Source organism: Pinus tabuliformis, chromosome 1_1 (assembly GCF_031772625.1).
Source record: "Pinus tabuliformis cultivar Carrire ecotype Pingquan chromosome 1_1, CPIR1, whole genome shotgun sequence".
Lineage (NCBI taxonomy): Eukaryota > Viridiplantae > Streptophyta > Pinopsida > Pinales > Pinaceae > Pinus > Pinus tabuliformis.
In genome coordinates this window covers 661,787,021-661,814,172 of record NC_142297.1, presented here as the reverse complement: position 1 = coordinate 661,814,172, position 27,152 = coordinate 661,787,021, and the positions used below count along the sequence as shown (strand labels likewise).

At 36.6% G+C, this 27,152-nt stretch overlaps 1 protein-coding gene across 1 annotated transcript in view; it reads right to left on the bottom strand.

Annotated features, from left to right (window-relative positions):
• Positions 1–4,065: 4,065 nt before the first annotated feature.
• Positions 4,066–27,152, bottom strand: part of LOC149215131 (inositol hexakisphosphate and diphosphoinositol-pentakisphosphate kinase VIP2-like) — a 280,111-nt gene continuing 257,024 nt past the window's right edge. Inside the window, exons 24-25 of the mRNA XM_089392534.1 lie at positions 4,695–4,769; positions 4,066–4,530 (exon numbers count right to left, since the gene is read on the bottom strand). Of these exons, the coding sequence (XP_089248660.1) occupies positions 4,282–4,530; positions 4,695–4,769 (324 nt within the window). The 3' untranslated portion in view covers positions 4,066–4,281. The remainder of the gene's footprint in view (positions 4,531–4,694; positions 4,770–27,152) is intronic.

Sequence of the window (27,152 nt, the reverse complement as noted above, 5' to 3'; positions counted from 1 at the left end):
AGAGAACAATGTAGCCCTAAAATTAATAAATTTAAGGGAGTTGACTAGTTTTACCTATGTTGACTCTGAGTTTGGATGACTTGGAGGGTTGGACTTGGAGTTTTGGTGGTAGTTATGGTCTTGGTCTTGGATATCTCATTTTGATTTGATTCTATAAGAGAAGGATTGTTGTTGGGTTTTCCCTCTTGTAGGGTTTTGCGTTGGCTTGGAGCCTAATTTTGTTGTCTCGTCTCTTTTATTTTTTTCTTGAAAGTTTGAACATTTGTATAGTTCTTGATGAAGTACACATAAGAAATAATAAGAAAATATTTTACATTCACAAGTAATTATCAAGATAGAGAAATCAAGCTTAATCTTATTACACTTGGTTTCTCAACAACCCATGATATTTCAACGACTCATGGTATTTGGCCCATGGTATTTGGATGTGGGAAATTTAAGAAATCTAAGAGATCATTGAAGATATGATTGAGATCTGATATTTTGATAATGATTCCAAGAGCTCTAGTAGCTTGCAGTGCAAGGGAGAAACCCTCGGTGTTTCCCGGTTCTGGTGTTGAAATATACACCCTGCCTAGTGGCAATCAGTTTTGGTGGTTGTAAAGCCACCCTAACTGATCATTGATCTTACAGGGAGTTTGAAGTAGTCAAGCAAGGAGTTATCTTATCCATCTAGCAAGTGGGTCGAGTTGTTGTGCTTAACAAAGGCTGAACTAGTATCTCTACAGAGGCCGAAATATTCAGGGCCTGATAGTCAAGGAGTTCAGGGAAAGTACTTCTAGGAATCTACCAAGGTTTTGCTTCAGATATTTATGTAATTTTCCTTCCAAAATTTTCATTAATAAAATATTGTTAGAGTTGCAACAACTATTTAATTTCTAGGTTTATATTGAAAATTTAATTAATTTGTTGGCGATATCTATTATGTGAATTGTGCATATTTTATGGTGGTTTTGGAATGGAAATATATGACATAAGTTTTTGAAGCAAATGCCCTATTAATTTTAATTAGATATAAGCCAAATTAAGTTCAAAATAAACCATGTCCAACTATACCTAAAAGCAAAACATATTATGAACTAAATGTTGAGAAATTTTTATCTCTTACTATGGACAAATAATTCCCAATGCACAAGGTTTCCTTGTAATATTGTCACAAATAAAACAAAAACAAAAAATATATCATAGATGAATTATTGAAAAAAAAGTGTTTCCAACATGTCATCCAATATTGGTAAGCAAAATCAATTAAGGAAAAATGGATATAGTTGAAAATATATATGGCACAATCAAATAATAATTAGTACTTATTATTTTTGAAATCATATATATACATATATGATATTTTCTATTGAAGAAATTTATCCATATAAGAGGAATAAAATTTTGTTATTAGATTACTAAAAACAATTTGCAAGAAGAATACATATATAATTGTCTTTTCCTTACTAGGTAGAAAACAATAATTCTCTTATCTAAATGGGTTGCCCCATATATATTTCACATTATTGTAACATGCAGCATTTTCCCAATTCTCATTTTATTGTTGTAAGTTTAGCATATTGTAGTTATTACAAAGTTATATAATATAAAACAGAGTGATGATTGAGATATAATTAGGTCATAGCTTATTAAAGAATATACGTAATTAAATGATATTAAATTATTATTATTACTGTAATTAAACCACATATATATTTCACATTATTGTAACATGTAGCATTTTTCCCAATTCTCATTTTATTGTTGTAAGTTTAGCATATTGTAGTTATTACAAAGTTATATAATATAAAACACAGTGATGATTGAGATATAATTAGGTCATAGCTTATTAGAGGATATACATAATTAAATGATATTAAATTATTATTATTATTATTGTAATTAGACCCCATCTTAATGGAGATTGCATGTAATAAAATATTATTTTATTTTTACATAATGTTGTATCTTTCCTATAGTCTAATTAGGTTTCAACCATTTCTTTAAAAAAACGATAATATTATTCAAACTCCAAATCTTTTATCTTTTCATCTTTGATTGCACTTCAACTCCAAAAGTTTCACACTAATTAAATTTCTAAATAGAATAGATATAGTAAATTGCTACCACAATAAATTTATGAATTGGACCATAAATATAACTACATAAAACAATATAAGAAATATCAAAAGTTGGCAAATTGGAGGCTTGGTGATAAGTATTCTATTTTTTCTTCCCAACTATTCAACAAGGTAACCCTTATATATTTTTATATATTTGAGTAAATATATCACATCCTAATAATGATGTTTGAGATCATATATTAAAAAGATATTTTTTTTGGGAAAGGCATTAGCATATTCACATTTAACATTATTATAAAATTAGGAATGATATTAATGCAATAAAATACATAAGTTTCATATTATAAGTTGGAAGTAGTTTTTTCATTTTTGTATTTGTTGTTATTATATGGACTTATACTTTCAAAAATAAAAAAAATAATAAAATAACAAACCATCTATAACATATATACGTATAATAACATATATACATATAATAACTAAAGTTAGTTTTTATTCTCATTTGTTTCATTAAAAATAAATTATATCAAACTAATTTCACAAAACAGGCATTGTAAAATATATTTATATTATTGTTACAAACTTCCTTAAAAAACGGTAGATAGAAGCACAAAGATTTGTAAATATATAAATAAAAATAAATTATATCAAACTAATTTCATAAAACAGGCATTGTAAAATATATTTATATTATTGTTACAAACTTCCTTAAAAAACGGTAGATAGAAGCACAAGGATTTGTAAATATATAAATAAAAAAGGCCAAGGATTTATTGTAATATTATTACAAATAAAAAAACATATAAACAATTAATCTGAGATTTAAAAGGAAAAAAATAATCTACAGTTAATAAATAAAATTAACCAACCATATTAACCTATTTTTAAAAATAATTATTTTAATATGTAAATTAAAATAATTAGAATTAATTAATATTTATAATTTAAAATACAAAAACAGATAAATGACATACACTGGATTTCTAATTCTTCATCATAAGTTTTTTTAATAACAATTCTAAATTTTTCATTATAATTAAGATTATTAAATTAAATAACTTTAAAACAAATAAATAAGATTTCATTTACATGTGAAAAATAGTTCAATTTCATAAGTATCTCACCATGTACCCAATGCACAATTCATCATAAAAAGCATAAATGCACAACTCAACATAAAAAGCATAATATTGTCGGCACAGCATATAAACCTCAACTAGAGTATCAAATCAAATCACTGTCATTAGTCTATGAACAGAAAAAAATACACACTTTTTCCATGGCTGGTAGATTTAACAATAACGGTGAAAAAGAGACCAGCCACCTTCACAAATTTATTTCTAAAGGGGAAATAGATTAAATATGTCAGTAGACTCGCATAGAATAGTCGATTGAAAGATGAGTAGGCGAACCTAAACTAATTGCCAATTTGTTTATGAATTAAGCAACCCAATTTTTAATAGAGTTTTTTTTATGTCATAGAAATGCACGAGGCATGTCAACATTCCTCATCAGATTTCTCTTCACCTGGTCAATGCTAATAATTCAAAGCCCTACAGATAATTGACTCAGCTTTCGAATTAATTCTACATATTAATGTTTTTTGTAGTGGCAGAATTTGTTTCAGCTTTGAATTAATTCTACATATTAATGTTTTTTGTAGGGTCAATTTGTTAGATTGCTTATATCACTGTGAAAGTCCAAACTTAAAGCATAGACAGCAATAGAAGCTAGAAAAAATTCCATTTGGCAAAAGATCTTCATTTCCTCTGGCATCTTGCTGATAGCGGCCAGGATATCTCCACAGTGACTTCTGTGCACCTCTCGATCGATGGGGCAATGTGGGTGCCTGACAACTTATGGTCTCTGAGCCTCACAGCTCAAAATCAAAATAAAATCAAAAGTCGAATCCAAACAGATAGAATGTTGAAACACAGTTCTAATAGAAAATGGCCAAAAAACATGGGTCTACATTGCGCGACCTCTTAAAACACAGCTATATTACAAAATGGCCGATAGACATGGGTTTACATTGTACAACCTCATCGAGTTACATTTTAAAATCAGGTCATAGCGAGTATGAGTCAAGCTTTGGGCCACAACTTGTTCTGGCTTTTCAGTGGGATACTGGGAAGTAATCTGAAACGAATAGATTGAACAATATCAAAGGCAGTAAAATCCAGGAAAAAATAAATGTTGCATTTCAACTAATGTTTTATGATGCTTTTCCATTGGCCTGCTTATGGAAGGGCCACAGATTGACAATACGTTCTAAAACTCCACCACTCTTTGTAAACAAGCCTGAAAAAGATTGTGGAGTCGCTGCAGGAGGGAAGTCTTCTGCTGGCATTGCAAAGGGACGCATCATATTTTCTAGCCTGTCAAGTGTTAGACAAGAGTCTGCTTCCTGCAATCTCTCTGGACCCATAATAGGAAGGGTATGATCTCGATAACGTGGTGAAGCCTGTCAGCATATATATATTTATGCATCCAATTAGAAAAGGAACAGTATCCTAGCAACAATATATGTAATAAAAGTAGTCATTGTGCAGCGTCATAAACGAGTTCCTGTGCACGATCATTTCTATATTAGAAACCTTGAAATTGAATCGTATCCAAAAGATATACCTCGAGAGGACTGAGACCTGCACCGCGGCTATATGTCAGCTCAATACGGAACCTCCGTGGATCTTCTTGTGCTACCTGCATTTATTCAAACAGCCATCAAAATATATCAAGCCTTATAATCAAGTACACTGTTGATGAACAAGCCAAATAGAATTTGGTAAAATTCTGAATAGTTTCATCTAGAAACTCATTACATTTTTATTGAAAAGCAGTTCGCCCATTAGAAAAGTAGTTTCGATGTTTGGATGCTCATTGTTGAATATGGGACGAGAGAAAATTAGGAATGAACATTCTAGAATAACCACCATAATTAGCACAGGAACCGGCAGACTAGACTCCAATACAATGAAAGAACAGAATTTACATTGCATTTTGCAAAGAGGGAAATCTTGTAAATGCTCAAGAGAAAGTGCTATCATAAATATTTAAATTAAATACACATTATTTTTGGATGGGTCACCAACTTAACGAAAGATGCTCCACAACAAGGTCTTTCTGTTTCAAATTGATGTTTATAGCAGTGTTCCACGAGGATGCGTCCCTTTAGAGGGGTGCATGTACCTCACGCTCAAGGAAACTTTTCCCCATCTCTTTTTTGGGGAGATGTGAAAGAGATATGTGGATACACAAGGGGAAATGTTTTCCAATGTGGGGGACATGTTTCCCCAAAACGGGTGTTTGTGAGCGTTCCCCTCAGAAAGGGATAAAGGCCTTCATAATTTTGCTTGAAAACAATGATTTATGAGTGGGAAGCTTAATATTCAACCCTAGGCCCTCCTATGCTATGTAATTAATGATAATGTTAGATTCTTAAAGTAAAATGATTGAAATGGAAGATAAAGGAGAATGTTTAACATTATCATAAAATAACTCAAGATGGTTGAGAGTGTTTCTAACCTCATTGGATGTCAAATGGAGAAAGTAGAATTTTAGATCTCTCAAAATCCAACAAATTTAACAGTTTTTCAGGATTGGGAAAATTGCAACGTTTCCATTGGATTTTGTCATGTGCGAGGTATGGAACTAGAATTTAATCAAAAACACCAAGCCCTCTATGTACCTTGCATTGACACTTTGACTCATTACTCTTTACTATTTTTGAATTTTAGTTATACCAATTTACTATCCCAGTCTTTAGATTTCAATATCTACTATATTCGTTTTTGCATAGTACTAATTGTTGAAGAATCTAGGGAAAATTAGGTGTGGTGTGATTCTTCGTTACTTGATAACAATTTGTGTAGTCTTTTTACTTTTCTTGTTACCTCAATCTTCTTCTTCTTCTCATTAATGCATGTGTGTGTATTTCATCAAACTTCTACTAAAACATAAGAACAAGAACACAAGATTGTCTGGATATCTTCGGCAAAATCACATAATCAATCTTTTGTCGACGTGTTTCGAACCAACCAGTGTGGTTCATCGTCAGGACAAGTTGAAGAACTGATCGGGCTAAGCTTGATTAAATAGAGTGTGCAAAGACTCCAACGGCTATATTGCAACGGCTAATTTTGACCTGAGGATCAAAGTCAAACCCTTGATTTTTATTAATAGAAGCATATAATTAATTATTATTAGTTAATTGAGTAATAAATATAATGGTCATTATATCATCATATTTATTAAATAACCTATATTTAATATTATCCCCAAATTATTTAAATATAATTAAATAGTATTAAATTACTATTATTCCTAGAATTTAGTTACAATCGGTAAGTGTGTATTAATTTAATAATAAATGTTTAAACCCAAGGGGTCCAAAGGTAAACTAGAATTATGGTCATTAATAAATAAGGTAAATTAAATATAAAGGTCATTAATAAATTAAATCTTCAAATAACCTAAATTTATTATTATTTAGATATAATAAATAGTATTAAATTACTATTATTCTTATAATATAGTTACAATAGGTAACTGTGTAATAATTATTAAAATTCAGGGTCCAAAGGTGAACTAGATCTCCTCTAAAATTAAAACATTTTTATTAATTATGATAAGTTCATACACTAATTATGTTTATTAAATATTCTATATTTACTTAATAATTTTTATCTTATAAATAGTATTCTAGTTAAGTAAATACCATAATTAAAGTACATGTTAATCTAACCTAGTAAGTTATATCCATTAAACAATCAATATTTATTACTAAAATTATTTACTTACAAGGTTTAAAAAAGGTTTATTTTAATTAAATACATATGAATTCAGTTAAAGGAAATAACTAGGTTAAAAAACACTGCAAGGAATCTAATCAAATTTTAAATTACCCCCCTCGGATAGGATAAAAGCCATAATTGGCCCGAAACTACTAAAACCAAATCACTACCTCCTGCATTCCAAGACACACCCGCCAAGAACAGAAATTGAGGAGAGGGAAGATAGAAACCCTAAGACCTAACCAAAGGGGAATGAGGAGGCTAGGAAGACAAGGCTGGGACCCAGCAACTGGGTATTTAAAATTTGATTAGATTCCTTGCATTGTTTTTTAACCTAGTTATTTCCTTTAACTGAATTCATATGTATTTAATTAAAATAAACCTTTTTTAAACCTTGTAAGTAAATAATTTTAGTAATAAATATTGATTGTTTAATGGATATAACTTACTAGGTTAGATTAACATGTACTTTAATTATGGTATTTACTTAACTAGAATACTATTTATAAGATAAAAATTATTAAGTAAATATAGAATATTTAATAAACATAATTAGTGTATGAACTTATCATAATTAATAAAAATGTTTTAATTTTAGAGGAGATCTAGTTCACCTTTGGACCCTGAATTTTAATAATTATTACACAGTTACCTATTGTAACTATATTATAAGAATATTAGTAATTTAATACTATTTATTATATCTAAATAATAATAAATTTAGGTTATTTGAAGATTTAATTTATTAATGACCTTTATATTTAATTTACCTTATTTATTAATGACCATAATTCTAGTTTACCTTTGGACCCCTTGGGTTTAAACATTTATTATTAAATTAATACACACTTACCGATTGTAACTAAATTCTAGGAATAATAGTAATTTAATACTATTTAATTATATTTAAATAATTTGGGGATAATATTAAATATAGGTTATTTAATAAATATGATGATATAATGACCATTATATTTATTACTCAATTAACTAATAATAATTAATTATATGCTTCTATTAATAAAAATCAAGGGTTTGACTTTGATCCTCAGGTCAAAATTAGCCGTTGGAGTCTCTGCACACTCTATTTAATCAAGCTTAGCCCGATCAGTTCTTCAACTTGTCCTGACGATGAACCACACTGGTTGGTTCGAAACGCGTCGACAAAAGATTGATTATGTGATTTTGCCGAAGATATCCAGACAATGTTATGGATCACAGAAGTCTAAATTCCTTAAGAACACAAGATGTTGGTTCTCTGCCAGGGCCAAACCCTTTCGTGAATCTCTTATTGAAGCTTCTATTGATCAAGCCAAACCCTAGACCCTTGATAAGAATGTCCTCCAAGCAAAAGTCAAGTCCTCTCCTCTTTCCTGCACTTTGTTCCCCGGCACATAGGCTTTCTCCTTCCAGCACTTTTCTCCTCTGCACTTCGCCTTCCTTCTTTGTTTCTTGTCCAAAGATAGGCCTTCCTTGAGTGAGCCTTCTAGATGAGGTGTTCCTCTTCTATCCCTTGCTCAAGTTAACTTCTTCTTTTATCAACCGAGGTACTTCTTGAGATATGAGTGTATGACTGTACTGCTGTTTTGCTGCCCTAGTTTCTCGCATGTGTGGGAGGTTCACTAGGTGTTGTATGCCCTTCTCTCCTTTGCTTGGGTGTCTTTCTTCTATGCTTGAGTAGGAGGCCTTGTAGGCCTAGATTTAGCCCCAAACAAAGATAAATGGGTGACTGTGAATTGTTGCTGTCCTAACCGCAGGGACAGCCCTCTGTTACCTCGCATGTGTGACTGCAGTAGGCTTCAGAATAGCCCTAGTAACTTTGCTATTCTTCCTTGCTTCTTTACTTGAGTTGGAGGCCCTTTTGGCCTATGCTCTTAGCTCAATTAATGAAGTTTGTGGGACTGTGATAGAGGGCTGCTATGACAGCAGGAAGACCCTCTCCTTCGCATGTGTGACTGTCTTTTAGCCCTAAAACTGTCCTTCAAAGCTTCAGTATTTCTTCCTCCTTCGCTACACTTGAAGACCTTTTCCTTGAATTTTCCACACCCTTTTCTTGTCCTCTTTCTCACTGATTTCGGAGATCTTATTATGCTTCTTTGAGGAGGTCGAATGACTCCTTATATAGGAGTTTGTCTCCTCCTTTTAGGCTGACTAGAGGCCGACATGAAGACTTGAGGCTGACTTGCTTGTTATAATTCGGATTGCTTCATTTGATGGTGCCATTGCTTGGAGGAGGCTTATGAATTTGCTTGGAGGTATTCTCTTGACCTTAATACATAATCATACAAGGTGTAACATGCCCTTAAGGTCTTCAATGTTTTTCTTTTGACTATTTGACTCAACTATAGCACTTTGACTAGTGCTAGACCTATTTCAATGAGCAAGAAATTCATTGACACATTATAAAATAACAAATTTTTTTCTTGAATAGGTACAAATATCAAAAGTACATTTACAAAGACCGAACCTAGTTACATTTCCTTCAACACTAATTAGATTTTAGAATGATGAATGACGAATTTTAATTTTAAATCAATTTAAAATCTAAAATGATGAATGATGAATTTTAATTTTACATCAATTTAAAATCTAGAATGACAAATGATGAATTTAATTTTTAAATCAATATAAATTCTAAAATGGTGAATAATGAATCATGAATATGGATCAATGTTTCCATTATTGAATCTCGTGGCGTATGGTACTATGGATGAATGATGTATGTATCAGTAAGAATGATAAGTATGGATCAATGTACATTGTATTTCATTATTAAATTCAATTATGTATGGATCCATGTATTTATGCTTTCATTATTGAATATCTAAATATATATATACCTGAAGTCCTGTCCTTCCTAAATTTCTCTAAAATTTGAGGGTACTCCCACACGTCACCTATGCATCTCCTAGCACTTGCATCTCCATCCTGAAGTCTTGGTGGAACATCGGTTTATAGTAAAAAAATACAAAGACAGAGTTCATTGATGAAAAGTTAAATGACCACAGAGGCTATTACCAGTCTACAGACAGTATTACCAGTCTACACTGTTGATTATATACAGAGTAAGGAGAAAAGTAGGTTTATGTATTATTTGAAATACCGATACATGAAACTTCTATATCGCTTGCAGAGTATAAGCAATTGTAAAAGGACAGATATATTGAGGCCAGAAATTGGAGTGGAAGCTTAATGCATATGCCGGTGAAACTTGCTACTGTAATACTTCATGGATTTATGAATGTTAGACGGTTAGTCAAGTTGAAAATAAAATGAACTTGAAAGTTTTATTTGAGTATTATTGATTTCACAGTTTATCATAATTCTAGTTGGATTCCTGGATGCAAACCATGACACCATTTAAATCCAAAATTATTCTAGTTGGATTCCTGGATGCAAACCATGACACAATTTAAATCCAAAAATTCTTAAAAAATGAAAGGATTTATGTTTATAAGTAGTCATTCTCTAGTGTGAACACAGGAATATCCAAGAAAAAAATGTCTTTGCCGAAAGAATTTCAATGGCAATTATAATAATTATTATTGAGTTGATGTGTTGTCACAAGATTAAGTTCATATAGAAATATGACTGGATAATTTTTTATAAAGGATGATGAGACTGTTTAATCAGTAAACATGTATTATAAACATTTATTCTCTTTGTATTTTACAATTTTTGATAAAGGATGACGAGACTGTTTAATCAGTAAACATGTATTATAATTTATAAACATTTATTCTCTTTGTATTTTACCTTTATCTCTTTTGAATGATTTAGTTTAAATGGATTAGTTATCGACTTCATTGTATTTTATTAAAAATATGGGCAAATTCGATCACACTTCCACAATTTTACACTCCCTCTATACATATATAATTCTTAATATAAATGAATGCACATATATATGTAAGAAAAAGCAATCTATAGTATAGTATTTTAACTCTCTTTCACTCTTTTGTATATTACTGTTTGCATTGTTGATACTAAGCTCATATTATTTGGTAACTAGCTGAATGATTGCAGCCTCTAGATCTAGTCACGTCTAGGGTGTCCGTGCCACACTCTTACAGTCTTACTAGATATAACATTGATGGGCTTCTTAGAATCAAATCCCTAGATCTATCCTCCTCAGAGGGTTTCGACCTCCTCTTCTACTCTATTAGATTAAGATTATGATGGCATAGTTTTGACTTCATTTCCAGATTAGGGTTATAATAGCAATTATGCACAGTGTTGACTAAATGAGTTATTCCGTCAAGGCACATGGTTTTTCTTCGCGAAACTCTTTTTTCAAGTTATCTCTATTGTGCCTCTTTTCTTTGTCGCTACTTGTAGAAAACTGAAGATCGCTTAATGAATCTCCAAATTCACTAGATAATGATCTTTATGATTCATGAAATCTAGACATTCCTTTATCGAACTAACTTTGCTCCCATTAGCTTTATTGGAGCTTTGTTTCTAGTGTAATTGCTCTTGTATTTCAGTCTGACGTTGGAATAACTAGGCATTGAGTTGTGTTTTTTCTCCAAAGCTTGGATCAACTTCTTATTGTTTTCCTTCAAGCTCCTCATGGGTTCAACTAGATTTAAAAACCGCTTTTGGCTTTTAACCTCATCGAACTCTCTTCCAACATCATCTCCCATATTCATATTTGCTTTAAATATTATTGGTTCCTCAAAATTGTAGGCACTCTAGGAGTCCATCCATATTGACAATTACTTGTCAAAACCAAGTTTGGTGTTCTATTGTGCTAAGATTTCTTAAAAAAAAATAAGAAATGATTTATTTGCTTTAAATATTATTGGTTCTTCAAAATTTTAGGCACTCTAGGAGTCCATCCATATTGACAATTTCTTGTCAAAACCAAGTTTGATGTTCTATTGTGCTAAACTTTCTAAAAAAAATAAGAAATGATTTTTAGTACCGAGACTACAACTTGGTTTTCTTCTAAGCTAAGTCACAGGACACATCCCTCAGGGTCTCGTGTTCCGTATTTCACGTGTCGGACACAAAATGTGCCCTAAAACGTGTCGAAAACGTTTTTTTCATGTCCTCCAATCGAGACACATGTTTTAGAAATGGTGAAAACATGCCCTAACATTTTTGGGTCTTAGGACACAGGCCCACAAAAAGTGACATTTAAAACCCGCGACATGGTTTACCTTTGGGTTTTTTTGTCATTGTTCACCGCTGAAGTCAAGTTTGCTCGTCGCCAAAATCGAATTTGCAGTGCAGTGTGAGGAAATTTGAGTCGAGTTTGCTCGCCGCCGAAATTGAAGTTGTTGTACAGTGTGAGGAATTTTGTTGGATTTGAGCACAGTGTTCACAACTTCACATTGAGAGCGCAGTTCACAAGTTCTTCTAAATTTCTAGTTTTATTTTATTAATTATGATATTTCTAAATTTCTAGTTAGTAGTTTTTTATGCAGCTTGAACAATTGTTAATAACACGAACAATGAACATTGAACTGTGAACATCATTGATGTAGTAAATTAATAAACAAACTAGTAAGTTACTAAATAGTAAATAGATATCTTCATGATTCATATCTGTAGATGTTTTAATTTCTAAAATATAGACTAGGCATTATATTTCAGTATATATATATATATATATATATATATAAAACGTGTCCCTCGTGTCCTGTTTCCGAGGTCGCTGTGTCTCATGTCGAATACTCATATTTATGTGTCCTTGTGTCATGTGAATTAGCTTCTAAATTATATTTACCCGAAACGTAAGTTTACCTGTCAATCCATATTGACAATTTCTTGTCAAAATCAAGCTTGATGTTCTATTGTGCTCAACTTTCTTAAAAAAATAAGAAATGATTTTTTAGAACTGAGACTACAACTTGGTTTTCTTCTAAGTTGTATTTACCCCAATCGTAGGTTTACCTCCAAACAGATTCAAAGCTCGTACATACAACCTCTAAGAGATGTTTTCAAACAGTTGTAAGTTTGTTGGAAAATATGGTTGCATTGTCAGTGTTTTCATTTTGAAAAAGAAATGGAAAATTGAATTTTTTAAATTTGCCTCCAAAAATTAATAGGTCCGTTGGGCCCCTAAGAGGCACCCATTCAACCCCACTTGAAGGTTATCCTCATTTGGACACAATTTGATCATAGACATTTTTGATTCAGTGAAATTACAGGAGGGCCGAAATTTCAGGAGGATGGCTGAAATTCTTGGGAGGGCCGAAATTTCAGGAACAAGGTTTTTGATAGGACACTTCATCATGATTTTGGTCACTGGTTTGGTTATTATTCTGATACATTTATTTATGATGTATAAATGAATCTGGAAACATTCTCTCCCTTATAAAGAAGAACTTTCTTGGGTTTTCCCCTTATTGGTTTTTCCCTGGTTGTGTACCTAATTTCTGTGTCTTGTCTCATTGTTTTATGGCTACTTTACTGCTCTTTCATATTTATTAGTTGACGTTTTTCTTCTGTATAACTTTCTAAAAAATATTGAATTCTAATACTATTTGACACTAATGTTTAATTGATCATTGAAATAGTTATCAAATGAAGAAAACCCTATTTTAACAGGTGACCTGAAAATCAACAAAATTTACCCCAAACAAATTCCAAGCTAGTAATTACAACCCTCTAAAACTTTGTAATTCACTATTTTCGAAAATTTTAGTGTTGCAATTACGGTCCTCGACCAACTTCTCCCTTTAGGGAAAGAATATTAGACAAAATTTAGCAAAATCTATATGTCAAACACTAATGGAGTTTCTAATTATAATTTATTGATGAGAGTTTCTAACTATAATTTATTGATGAGAGTTTCTAATTATAATTCACGGATGAGATGTTCTAGTGAACATGCACTTTATTTGTACTTTATTCTCTTCTCTTTTAGGTGACAATTTAAATTAATCACTTTTTCACTTCAACATATTTTATTATGGGAGACTTCAACATATTTTATTATTGGAGACATGGTCAGACACAATTACTCGCATAGTTTTGTAATATATACACATACTTTTTCACTCTTTATAGATTTCTTAACGCAAAATAACTTATTATTGGAGACTTCAACATATTTTATTATTGGAGACATGGTCAGACACAATTACTCTCCCATAGTTTTGTAATATATACACACATACTTTTCACTCTTTATAGATTTCTTAACACAAAAAAACAAGAGTGCGCATTACAAAACTATGGGAGTGATCATATTTGAACATGTCTCCAATGAAATACGTTGAAGTAGGAATGTGATCAATTTTAACTCACCCAAAAAAGAATTTATATAATTAATTAATTTTAACAATATTCTCTTTAGTGTTTGCCAAATTGCTCGCTTATGTTATATTGTGTTCGAGCATTTGCGTTATTGCCATCGTACTCATTTCATTTGGTATTAGAACAAAATGATCACATTTTCTAGATGTAGTCACATCTAGAGTTTTCATTTCACATCCTTGTTAGATCTAACACCATCAAGATTCTTGGGATTAGGGTCCTAGCACATTTTATTGGTGATTTGAGTACACTTGAATAAGTGCCATGGGATGCATAGTGTTGGCTCCATTTCTAGATTAGGGTTATCATAGCAATTTGTGCTACATCCAATTAATTATCCCCTTGAAAAATCAATCTTTAGTATTTTTGGAATGCCTAGTTTAAGACACAACTTTATTTTTTACCCAACAACTAGATTGATATTGCACTAGCACCATTAGAAGCCAGGTTCGAACGCCATTTCCATATTGGGATCATTATATAATTATGAATAATATCGAGGAAGTTACAATGATTTTATGTTGTGGTTTTGTTCAACCTCACAACCCTTATAGAAAAGGACAATCCAATTGTACATATGCTTCTCTTTTTTTGCAAACCCTAGATAATTTTTTTTTCAAGGCAAACTAGCAACGAAAAAAATATATTTTTGTGTAATCTCTTGCACATCAATAAGGAATTCAAATGGAAGCAAAAACAATTTAAAAAACAAAAGTGGGAAATCATGATGGCCATGTGTTGATTTTCCCAACCCCGAGAACCTGGATGAATATTTTCAAGCAAATTTCCTTGCAATAAAATATTCATTACACAAATATACTAAATATAAATCACAATTAGGATTTTAACACGTAAACGAAATAGACAACATAAGCTAAATCAATACATCAATCTCATACACATGCACACATAATAATTATGTCATTCAAATCAGTTCTTCATTCAAATAACTTTAGGACTTGTTGTGAAACTTCGAGAATCCCACCCAAATCAACTACTGCAGCAACTGATTAAACTTCTCCTATTTGTTAATTACTAAAACAAATTATCTACTGCTTCCTACAACAAATATCGAAGCTAATACAACTGCAACCTTCACTTAATTAATTAATTTGCCCAAAACAAGAACAGAACAATAGAGAAAGATACACAAGTGACACAATATTTTTTGGACAAATGTCCCCGGAAAAACCCAATGTGGGAAAACCGATGCAACAACTCTGAGGGTTTTATATTATTAAGCAGTAGTTTCTGAATACAACTCTGGATGCCCTTCCGACAATCTAGTTACAGAGAAAATAAACTGGCATAAAAACTTAGTGAGATTACCTCACTCTACCCAGCAAGTCTCGGCCGATTCGGCAACTGAACCAACTATCCTCGACTATCTTTGTGTTGGCCCTGCGTTAGCCTCAAAATGCTCTGAGTTACCTCAACTAGGAAATGCTTTCCTTCTGGAGTAGTTTCCAGCCCTCCCAGCTCAGAAATGTCAGCTCCCTCTACAAACTCAAACTTTTGCACTGAAGACTGCACAGCTTCTGCGTCAAACGTCCTGGCTTAGCATCAAGCTCTGTGTGGGCCCTTCTGGCCTAGTGTCAACCCTTCCTGAGTCTGCGCTACCTCTTCCTGGTGTCTCTTTGCCTCTCTATTGCGTATCCCGGGTCTTGGAGAAGATACTCCAACCAAACTATCCCTACCCCTCATTGCAATAGCCCACTATCAAAAATCTCCCGGCAGCTCCTCTGCTTCGCTTCAGAAAACCAAACTTTTGAACTCTCTCCGTGTCTTTCCAAATGACCCTCAAACCTCCTTAAATAATCTCCTCTTTCACATTCAACGACCTAGATCAGAAGCTAATCAATGGCTAAGATCATTTCTGCTTGATCCTCGTCTTCTTCTAGAAGTTACAACCACAGTTTGCATTAATACCCTTTAATTATTTTATTTTCCTAAGTTTAGACTTAGGGTCCCATTAAAAATAGTTAATTATTTTAATAAAATTGTTTCTGGGTGGAATTTCCCAAAACGCTTTTTGGGTTCTTTGGAATACATGTGCCCAAGCCTCCCTGCAAAATTTGAGACTTAGAGCACATTCGATGCTACCAGAAATCAACACTCCCTCTTAGCGAGGAATGTGCTCTAGCAATGCAACTTGTTAAAGCATCATTCTGTTCTGCAACACCTCCCTCTGCATTGTTGATGTTTGCCATGCTGTCCACCAATCACTGTGAAAATGCTGCATCTGTACTGCTACTAACCCTACCACTGTCAACACTCCATCCATACTACAACTCCCTCTAAATTTCTGCATTTGTGTTACTGGTGGCACTGCCACTGCCAACTGCCTCTGCACTGCAAACTGTTGTTGCAATGGAAAAACATCCCAAATTACTAACTATGTTCAGTATGATACCATGTGAATGTTGGAGCCTGACTGGTGCTAGTCTTTGCATTGACCCTCTGAATCTTCTGCATTGTTGCTGACCTCTGCTCTCTGCCATCTACACCGCTGCCAACTCTGCTCTGCGTTGTTGAGATTCTGGTGCTTCTAGCCACTGTAACTGTCTCTCCAACACTCCTCGGCACCATCCGACACTAGTCCATCCTGCTACCACAAAATTGGGCTCCCGTAGCAAGGTAATGATCCAAGAGGTGGGATCCTCAAGGATCCTACCCATCTATAGCTCTTTCGAACTACAACTCCAAATCTCCCCACCTCCCTCCTAGAGATGCGACTGCCATCTCTACCACACAAAACTGTTGAACTGCTCCTCTCTTCTTCTTACTGCTGCTGCTCAACCAATAAGAAAACAGACTTCTTGGCGGGAAGTCTACTGAGGAAAAATTCGCTGATAGTGCTTCTCTTCTCTTCTAACATCTTTCTGCCCAGCAAAACGACTTGTAGAAAAGATGCATCCCACCAGCTCTTCCTCATGCTAAGGCTTCAGCGTTGCTCCCTCTGCCACGACAAGAATTTCGATCTAGAAGCTCTTCTCTTTGTCAACTCACTTAGAGAGAGGTTGCCTCGAAATTCTGCCCTCTCGGCTTGGGCTGCGTAAACCCTTTGGGGTTTCGAACTGCTGCCTCCTGTAGCTTTTTCGACCCCCTTTCCTGCTCAGCACTTGGTTCTCTGGCATTGTTCTTCTTGCTTCACTTGCACTCACTCTGATACCATGTGAAAATTCAAGAATCCCACTCAAATCAACTACTGCAGCAACTGATTAAACTTCTCCTGTTTGTTAATTACTGAAACAAATTATCTACTGCTTCCTACAACAAATATCGAAGCTAATGCAACTGCAACCTTCACTTAATAAATTAATTTGCCCAAAACAAGAACAAAACAATAGAGAAAGATACATGTGACATAGTGTTTTTGGACAAATGTTCTCGAAAAAACCCAATGTGGGAAAACCAATGCAGCAACTTTGAGGGTTTCATATTATTAAGTAGTAGTTTCTTAATACAACTCTGGATGCCCTTCTAGCAATCTAGTTGCAAAGAAAATAAATTGGCAGAAAAACTTAGTGACATTACCTCACTCTACCCAGCAAGTCTCAGCTATTCTAGCAACTGAACCAACTGTCACCGCTATCTCTGCATTGGCCCTGCGTCAACCTCAAAAGGCTCTGCGTTCGCTCAACTAGGAAACGTTTTCCTTCTAGAGCAGTTTCCATCCCTCCCAGCTCAGAAATGTCAGCTCCCTGTACAAACTCGGACTTCTGCACTAAAGACTGCACAACTTCCGCATGAGCCCTCCTAGCTCAGCGTCAAGCTCTACGTCGACCCTTCTGGCCCAGTGTTAACCCCTCCTAGGTCTACGTTGCCTCCTCCTGGTGTCTCTCTGCCTCTCTGTTGTGTACCCTGGGTGCTGGAGAAGATACTCCAACCCAACTATCCTTGCCCCTCACTGCAATAGCCTACTATCGAAAATCTCCCAACAGCGCCTCTGCTCTACTTCAGAAAATTGAACTTTTGAACTCTCTGCGTGTCATTCCAAATGACTATCAAGCCTCCTTAAATAATCTCCTCGTTGACATTCAACGACCCAAATTGGAAGCTAATCAATGGCTAAGATCATTTTTGCTTGATCCTCATCTTCTTCTAGAAGTTACACCCACAATTTGTATTAATACCCTTTAATTATTTTATTTTCCTAAGTTTAGACTTAGGGTCCCATTAAAAATAATTAATTATTTTAATAAAACTGTGTCTGGATTCTTTGGAATACATGTGCCCAAGCCTCCCTGCAAAATTTGAGACTTAGAGCACATCCGATGCTACCAGCAATGTGCTCTAGCAATGCAACCCACTGAAGTATCACTTTGTTGTGCAACACATCCCTCTGCGTTGTTGATGTCTAACATGATGTCCACCAACCATTGTGAAAATGTTGCATGTACTGCTACTGACCCTACCACTGTCAACATTGCATTCGTATTGCAACTCCCTCTAAATTTCTGCATCTATGCTTTGCTGACACTGCCTCTACAGTGCAAACTGTTGCTGCTACTACATCAACAACGGAAAAACATCCCAAACTACTGACCTAACTGTGTTCAGTATGATACCATGTGAATGTTGGAGCTTAATTGTTGCTAGTCTCTGCACTGACCCTCTAAATCTTCTGTGTTGTTGCCGACCTTTGCTCTGTACCATCTGCATTGCTGCCAACTCTGCCTTGCGTTGTTCAGTCTCTGGCACTCCTAGCCACTGCAACTCTCTCTGACACTCCTCGGCACCATCCAACACAAAAATTGGGCTCCCATTTGTAGCTCTTTCGAAACTACAACTCCAAATCTCCCCACCTCCTTCCTGGAGATGCAGCTGCCATCTCTGCCATGCAAAACTGTCGAGCTCCTCTCTGCTTCTTACTGTTGTTTCTCAACCAATAAGAAAACACACTTCTTGGCTGGAAGTCTACTGAGGAAAAATTCCCTCATAATGCTTCTCTTCTCTTCTGACGTCTTTCTGCCCAGCGAAACGCCCTGCAAAAAAACTACGTTTCACCAACTCTTCCTCACGCTAAGGCTTCAGCGTTGCTCCCTCTGCCATAGCTAGATTTCGATCTGGGAGCCCTTCTCTTTGTCAACTCACTCAGAGAGAGACTGCTTCGAAATTCTGCCCTCCCGACTTGGATTGTGCAAACCCTCTGGGGTTTCAAATTGCTACATCTTGCAGCTTTTCCAACCTCCTTTACTGCTCAGTGTTGGGTTCTTTGCAATTGTTGTTCTTGCTTCAACTGCACTCGCTCTTATACCATGTGAAAATTTGAGAATCCCACCCAAATCAACTACTGCAGCAACTGATTAAATTTCTCCTATTCGTTAATAACTGAAACAAATTACCTACTGCTTCCTACAACTAATATCGAAGCTAATACAACTTCATCCTTCACTTAATTAATTTGCCCAAAACAAGAATAGAACAATAGAGAAAGATACACAAGTGACAGTATTTTCTGGACAAATTTCCCCAGAAAAACCTAATGTGGGAAACTGGTGCAGCAGCTCTCAGGGTTTTATATTATTAACTAATAGTTTCTGAATACAACTCTGAATACCCTTCCAACAATCCAGTTACAGAGAAAATAAACTGGCAGAAAAACTTAGTGAGATTACCTCACTCTACCCGGCAAGTCTTGGCTGATCCAATAGCTAAACCAAATGTCCCCGGCTATCTCTGCGTTGGCTTTGCATCAGCCTCAAAAGGCTTTGCGTCAGCTCAACTGGGAAACAATTGCCTTCTAAAGCAGTTTCCAGCCCTCCCGGCTCAGAAATGTCATCTTCCTCTACAGACTCAGACTTTTGCACTGAAGACTGCATAGCTTCTGCGTGAGCTCTCCTGGCTCAGCGTCAAGCTTTGCATTGGCCCTTCTGGCCTAGTGTCAACTCCACCTGGGTCTACTCTATCTCCTCTTGGTGTCTCTCTGCCTCTCCGGTGCATATCTTGGGTCCTGGAGAAGATACTCGAACCCAACTATCCATGCCCCTCACTGCAATAGCCCACTATAAAAAATCTCCCAGCAGCTCCTCTGCTCTGCTTCAAAAAATCAAACTTCCGAACTCTCTGTGTGTCTTTCCAAATGACCCTCAAGCCTCCTTAAATAATCTCCTCGTTGACATTCAACAACCCAGATTAGAAACTGATCAATGGCTAAGATCATTCCTGCTTGATCCTCGTCTTCTTCTAGAAGTTACACCCATAGTTTGTATTAATACCCTTTAATTATTTTATTTTCCTAAGTTTAGACTTAGGGTCCTGTTGACCACTATGTGTCAACTGCCCATAGCAGTACACCCCCTTTTTTGCAAAAGGGATAGCGCTTGATCGATATGTCCGTGCCATTCGACTGTCATCATCAGCCCGGTCATGTTATGTTGTAAACCCAGTCTGCACGTGTAAATTGTAAATAATCTTAGCAGATCTGTGTCATGTATGTATTTGCCTAGGTAAACCTAATCTTCTAGTGATAATTTACGTTCTGGAAGGTTTTTTGTCTCACCGATCCATAATCGGCAGAGTTTTCCTTCAGCCTAACCCTAAAGCTGGAATGGATTTTGTCATTAGAATCTTAGGGGAATCCTAGTGTTCTAGGTCGATTCTATGCAAAAGTAATTTGGAAATAATCCTAACTATTTGGTTAGGTTATTACAAATTGCTTGATCTGCTAGATTATGTTTGTGTCGCAGAACTGGGTAGCCCATGAGGGTCTTTGTCAAATGGGTTTTCCCCTTCGAGATGTAAAATTGTAAAAGTCATGATGTAAAGTGTCTTGAGGGTTAGAAAATAATTAATCACCTCATAGGTCCTAGGTCCTAGGTGTTTTTTCCAAAGGCTAAGTTCGAGAATCCAAAAATAAAAAATATAATTAAAATTTTAAAAATTAAAAAATATATAAATAAAATAAAATAAAAAATAAATAATAAAAAATTTAAAAATAAAATAAAATAATAATAAGTCAAAGTTTTGAGGAAATAAATGCAAAATTTTAATTTTTAATATATTAAAATGCATTTAAAATTTCGACGAATGAGATTAAAAGAGATTTTGATCCTCATCGACGGTCGAGATCACTTTGACAAGGATCACTCGAACTAGCCGTTGAGAAATTTTTCTTTAAATAGGGTGTCAGGAGTCATTTGAGATCATTTGATCTTAGAGTCATGTGCTAAAGAAAGCTCTCTTGTAGTCATTCTTCATGTGCAATAAAGAAAGACTTTGGGGTTGAAATCTTGTTGGTGTTACTGTTATCACCGCAAGAAACTCTCCTAGGTTGTATCTCAGAGATGCTTGGGAACATTACAAACTCAACAAAATGTTGGAAATGGATGAATGGAAGGTATGATGCACATTCAAGCCAGATAACCACTTCTACTATGCTTAACCCTAGACATGGGTGAACACCCCCAGACTACAAGGCTTTAGACCGCCAATTACTCACAGTTTGAGGATTAAGTGAATACGGAGAATACTGACCACACCAGCAAATGCACAAGACCATGTGATGGTCGGCTGCAACTAGTAAAGAGGTCTGCAAATCTATTTCCTAATGCACAGACAGGATGACAGCTCTCTGGCACTAAAAAAACAGAAACCTGCATAACACATTCAATGATACATACTAGATTCTAACATAGAGGTGGGATGACAGCCCCTCTAATGCTAAACATCAATAGCACATGAAATAATGCATAATAGGCACAGCCTAGAACAAAGAAGAAGTGGAAAGTGAGCAATTAACAACAAAATAAGCTTGTATTAGCTGAAAATGAAGACCAGACGCTACAGGTATCACAGTAGTTACAGTCTCCAGAAGTTGAACCTTACATCAAAACAACGACCATCCACCTCCTCCAGTGCCAGTTCTCCATATATATAGAGTTTGTTTACAAAGATATTCTGCTATACAATACGTGGAGGAGCTATAATGGACTACCAACCACCTTAAACTCTCTGATGGAGTCTCTGCTATGATCTGAAGGCTTTAATGAAAAAAATTGATCTTCTCTGATATTCTGTTGTCCTTCTCGAACAGGTGGAAAGTAATATGGATAAAGCTCCATGACTGATTAATGCTTTGATCTGCTCAAGGCCGTCCTTTTTCTTCTCGACCATCTGCTTGTTGAATGCGGTAGTTAAAGAGTAAATGTGCAAAACACTGATAGATGGCCATTTCTGTCCTTCGGGAGCATGGTACAGGCTATGGGCGGATGCAGCATGGAGGAAGATCCATCGTTGGATAGCGTGGATCGACGACGAAGATAGCACGACAGCGGCTATCGGGTGAAATCAGGGCAGACAATCGTGAGCCGTCGGATTGTGGACGAACAGATCCGACAACGATCGGGCGCGAGAGGTGCATGGGAGATAATGTACGGGGGAAGGCGGTTTTGCGGGCGGGCAGTATTCCCCACACCGCTTTCGAAGGACGGCGGAAACCGTACGTGGGGGGCGCGATCATAATCAGCGCCCGACACGTGGTGGATGGGACGTGATCAAAACCACTGCGATCGCGAGTTAACGTGCGGGCAGTTAACGAAAGCGGGAGGTGCGATCGTCGTCCGATCGCGGGGTAAGATGATCGGACGGTGGGGAATGGCTACGCGGGTTTTTGCGACGGGAGTCGTTAGATCAAACCGGCAGAGATCAACGGCTGGGGTTGAAAGGCAGCTTATGAAGGCGGGTAAGCGTGCAGTCGCGGATTTACAAGGTTTTGTGGGTAAAGCGCCTGGGGACTAAGGAAAAGGGGCTAACCAGGACTTTGTTGGATTCGGGTGTAGCGATCAACAGTTGTGATCAACCGACGACGACGGGTTATAGTGAAGGCTTATAGAGGCGTATAGAAGAGTGAGGGCGGGTTATATGGGTTTATAAAGGATTTTGGAGGAAAATAGGAACAGCGGGAGTCAAGAGAGTATAAGGAAAATGAAGGGGAAGAAGGAAACAGACTGCATCGAGCTCCCTTTTAGCATAAACACATGGCCGAGCTGATATTTGGTCCTCTAAATGCTAAAGTTTGTAGCAAAGCTAACATTGGCTCCTTCTAAGAATGAGATCCTCCCTGTGAGGTCTCAAGAACTGCAGACCAATGACTTCATACAAAACAAGCTTAAAAACACTGCCTAGTAGTCCACTGGGCATGGAGTCTAATTAAGTCTATGCTTAAACCTATAAAGAAAATGCTTACAATCATTAAGGCCTGAAAAACTTTAAACAACATAAATCTTCAAAAATTGGCCATCTGATGGGCCATCAAAACTGTTTCTCCTCTCGACCGGTTCATCATAGATCAGCAAAATTGGATTGATTTGATCCTCTACCTCAAAAAGTTTGGGGAATTTGACCTTAATAGGCAGATATGGATCAAATTTCATTCCCTTTCTGTTTATTCTCATCCTCGGATGTTCTTCTTGGGAGCCTTTGTACACGTGCTGGATAACAATGAATGTTGTGTACTTCTCTGTGTCATCTGTGGCCTGCATAATTAGTATAAATGATGAACCAATGTATTCTCGTGCAGGGGACACAGAGACATCACCTGCTCCTACATCTTTCTTAGAACAGTCCTCATCCAAGGATGAGTCCCAAAACTGTGCACCCTCTTCTTTTGTCATATGGCAAGCTGCCTCTTCAATCTGTGTCGAGGCTATCTGAGCAGGTTTCAGAATATCAAGACTGAGGTGATCAGTATCAGCCTTGAGAATTGAATTTTGTCCTGCCTTAGTGCTTAATGGGCAACTGTGAGGGATTGTCACTTGAGCAGACAGAGAAACATAAGATGATGGGGAGCTTTTCTCTCCCTTATTGATCACTGGGCTGGGGACAAAATCAGGTTGGAAAATTTGCAGATCTGCATAGCCATGTGAAAAAGAGCTGGCTTCAGGCACAAATTCTTCAAGGATGAAGGGATCTGCTGCTACTTGCTTCTGTTGATAAGCTTGTTGTTCTGCAGGTACAACAAACTGACAAGCAGTGCCTCTGGATAATGCTTCTTCATAGGCAGTTCTGGTTAAGAACCCCTTGTCTTCCAATCCATGGACCTCATCCTCATCTTCATACTGCTCTTCTTCCATGAATCTATTCTGAAAAAGGGTCTTCACCCTTTTATCTTCGTTTGCATCTTTATTTCTTTGCAAAATCTGCAAATGCTCATTTGCTTCTCTATATGGATTTGGAGTTGGAAGAGAAAAGAAACAATGAGCTCCTGCTTCTTCAGAGTGCTGCTCGGTCGTCATTTTGGAAACTTCAGAGGCCAATGCCTCAATCATCTTGGCTAATTCATCGATCTCAAGATCTGAGGATGATGAGGACTCACCCCCCTGTCTTCTCCTATCAGCATCGCCTTCGATTCTTTCTGCATCCAGAATGTTCAATTCTACTTCAAAGGCTGCATCTTGCATATCAGCCAAAGAAGCACATCTTCTTTCTCTTAATAGCAAGCAAAACTGAGAATCAAAGGCATTAGCATAAGTGAGCATGGCAGAAGTAGGGGTGGGTTTCACTTCAGCTGGCATTCTGTTGTACATATGATTAAATCTGATGTTGAAATCAGACAGCAGCTCACCATCTTCTCTCTGCAAATTCCCAAATTCAGTATAATAAAAGAGCAGATCTTTCTCATTCCCCCAGTGCTTTAGGAACACACCATCTAGGGCCTCAATGTCAGCAATAGACCTAGGGGTAACTCTCTGAACCATTTTCTAGCCTCCCCATCTAGGCTATGGACAAAAACCCTCATCCATATATCCTCTTCATTAATATCTAGGTTATCAGCATAACAATAAAAGGATTCGAGATGCTTTTCAACTGATACTCCTTCTGTACCAGTAAATTTAGGCATACATTCCTGATAATCTCTTGCAGGCATGGCATTTAAAGGGACAGGCAAGACCAAGGGTCCATACCTAGCAGCAACTATTCTTTCTATCTTTGTAAGAGCTTGTTGGCTTGCCATGACTGAGGTAAGGTAAAAGGATACTGGTACACTGAGTGATATGAATCAATGAAAAGGATGACAGAGACAGAGGAATGTGATGGACAACATGGATGCTTTATTGGATTGATATTCGAAAGGGAAATGAATGACTAAGGAGCTAAATGAATCTCTAAAGGTGACTTTCACTAACAGAGATATATGGAATTTCTAAGGCTTACCTGATCCTGATGCTCCTTTCTGCAATGTTTTCTTCTGCTTAACGATCTTCTCAGGATCAAGCACTAGGTCAGCTAGCAATTTCTAAATTTCTTCAAGCATGCCTCACAAACTAAGTCATGACTGCAATGTGGAGTCGCCAAAGGTTGGTCTTCCTCCAGTGGAGTCGCCAGATAGATAATTACAACCAGAAATGTGCCCAGACTTTGTCTATCATCAAAATCTGGAACTGTGTCATTCTCTCAGGGAAGCTGAGCTTCAATCTCCTCTCCCCGGCAATGGCGCCAATTAATATTATCACCCCAAGAAACTCTCCTAGGTTGTATCTCAGAGATGCTCAGGAACATTACAAACTCAACAAAATGTTGGAAATGGATGAATGGAAGGTATGATGCATATTCAAGCCAGATAACCACTTCTACTATGCTTAACCCCAGACATGGGTTAACACCCCCAGACTACAAGGCTTTAGACCGCCAATTACTCACAGTTTGAGGATTAAGTGAATACGGAGAATACTGACCACACCAGCAAATGCACAAAACCATGTGATGGCCGGCTGCAACCAGTAAAGAGGTCTGCAAATCTATTTCCTAATGCACAGACAGGATGACAACTCCCTGGCACTAGAAAAACAGAAACCTGCATAACACATTCAATGATACATACTAGATTCTAACACAGAGGTGGGATGATAGCCCCTCTAATGCTAAGCATCAATAGCACATAAAATAATGCATAACAGGCACAACCTGGAACAAAGAAGTGGAAAGTGAGCAATTGACAGCAAAAGAAGCTTGTATTAGCTGAAAATGAAGACCAGACGCTGCAGGTATCACAGTAGTTACAGTCTCCAGAAGTTGAACCTTAGATCAAAACAACGACCATCCACCTCCTCCAGTCTCAGTTCTCCATATATATAGAGTTTGTTTACAAAAATATTCTGCTATACAATACGTGGAGGAGCCATAATGGACTACCAACCACCTTAAACTCTCTGATGGAGTCTCTGCTATGATCTGAAGGCTTTAATGAACAAAATTGATCTTCTTTGATATTCTATTGTCCTTCTTGAACAAGTGGAAAGTAATATGGATAAAGCTCCATGACTAATTAATGCTTTGAACTGCTCGAGGCCGTCCTTTTTCTTCTCAGCCATCTGCTTGTTGAATCCGGTAGTTAAAGAGTAAATGTGCCAAACACTGATAGATGGTTGTTTCTGTCCTTCGGGAGCATGGTACAGGCTGTGGGCAGAGGCAGCATGGAGGAAGATCCACTGTTGGATAGCGTGGATAGATGACGGAGACAGCACGATAGGGGCTATCGGGCGGAATCGGGGCAGACAATCGTGAGCCATTGGATCGTGGACGAACAGATCCGGCGGCGATCGGGCACGAGAGGTGCATGGGAGACGATGTACGGGGGAAGGCGGTTTTGCGAGTGGGCGGTATTCCCCACACCGCTTTCGGAGGACGGCAAGAACCGTACGCGGGTGGCGCAATCATAATCAGTGCCCGACATGTGGTGGATGCGACGTGATCAAAACCACCGCAATCGCGAGTTAATGCGCGAGCAGTTAACAAAAGCGGGAGGTGCGATCGTCGTCTGATCACGGGGTAAGATGATCGGACGGTGGGGAATGGCTGCGCGAGTTTCTGCGACAGGAGCCGTTAGATCAAACCGGCAAAGATCAACGGCTGGGGTTGAAAGGCGTCTTACGAAGGCGAGTAAGCGTGCAGTCGCGGATTTAAAGGTTTTGTGGGTAGAGCGCCTGGGGACTAAGGAGAAGGGGCTAATCAGGACTTTGTTGGATTCGGGTGCAGTGATCAACGGTTGTGATCAACCGACGACGACGGGTTACAGTGAAGG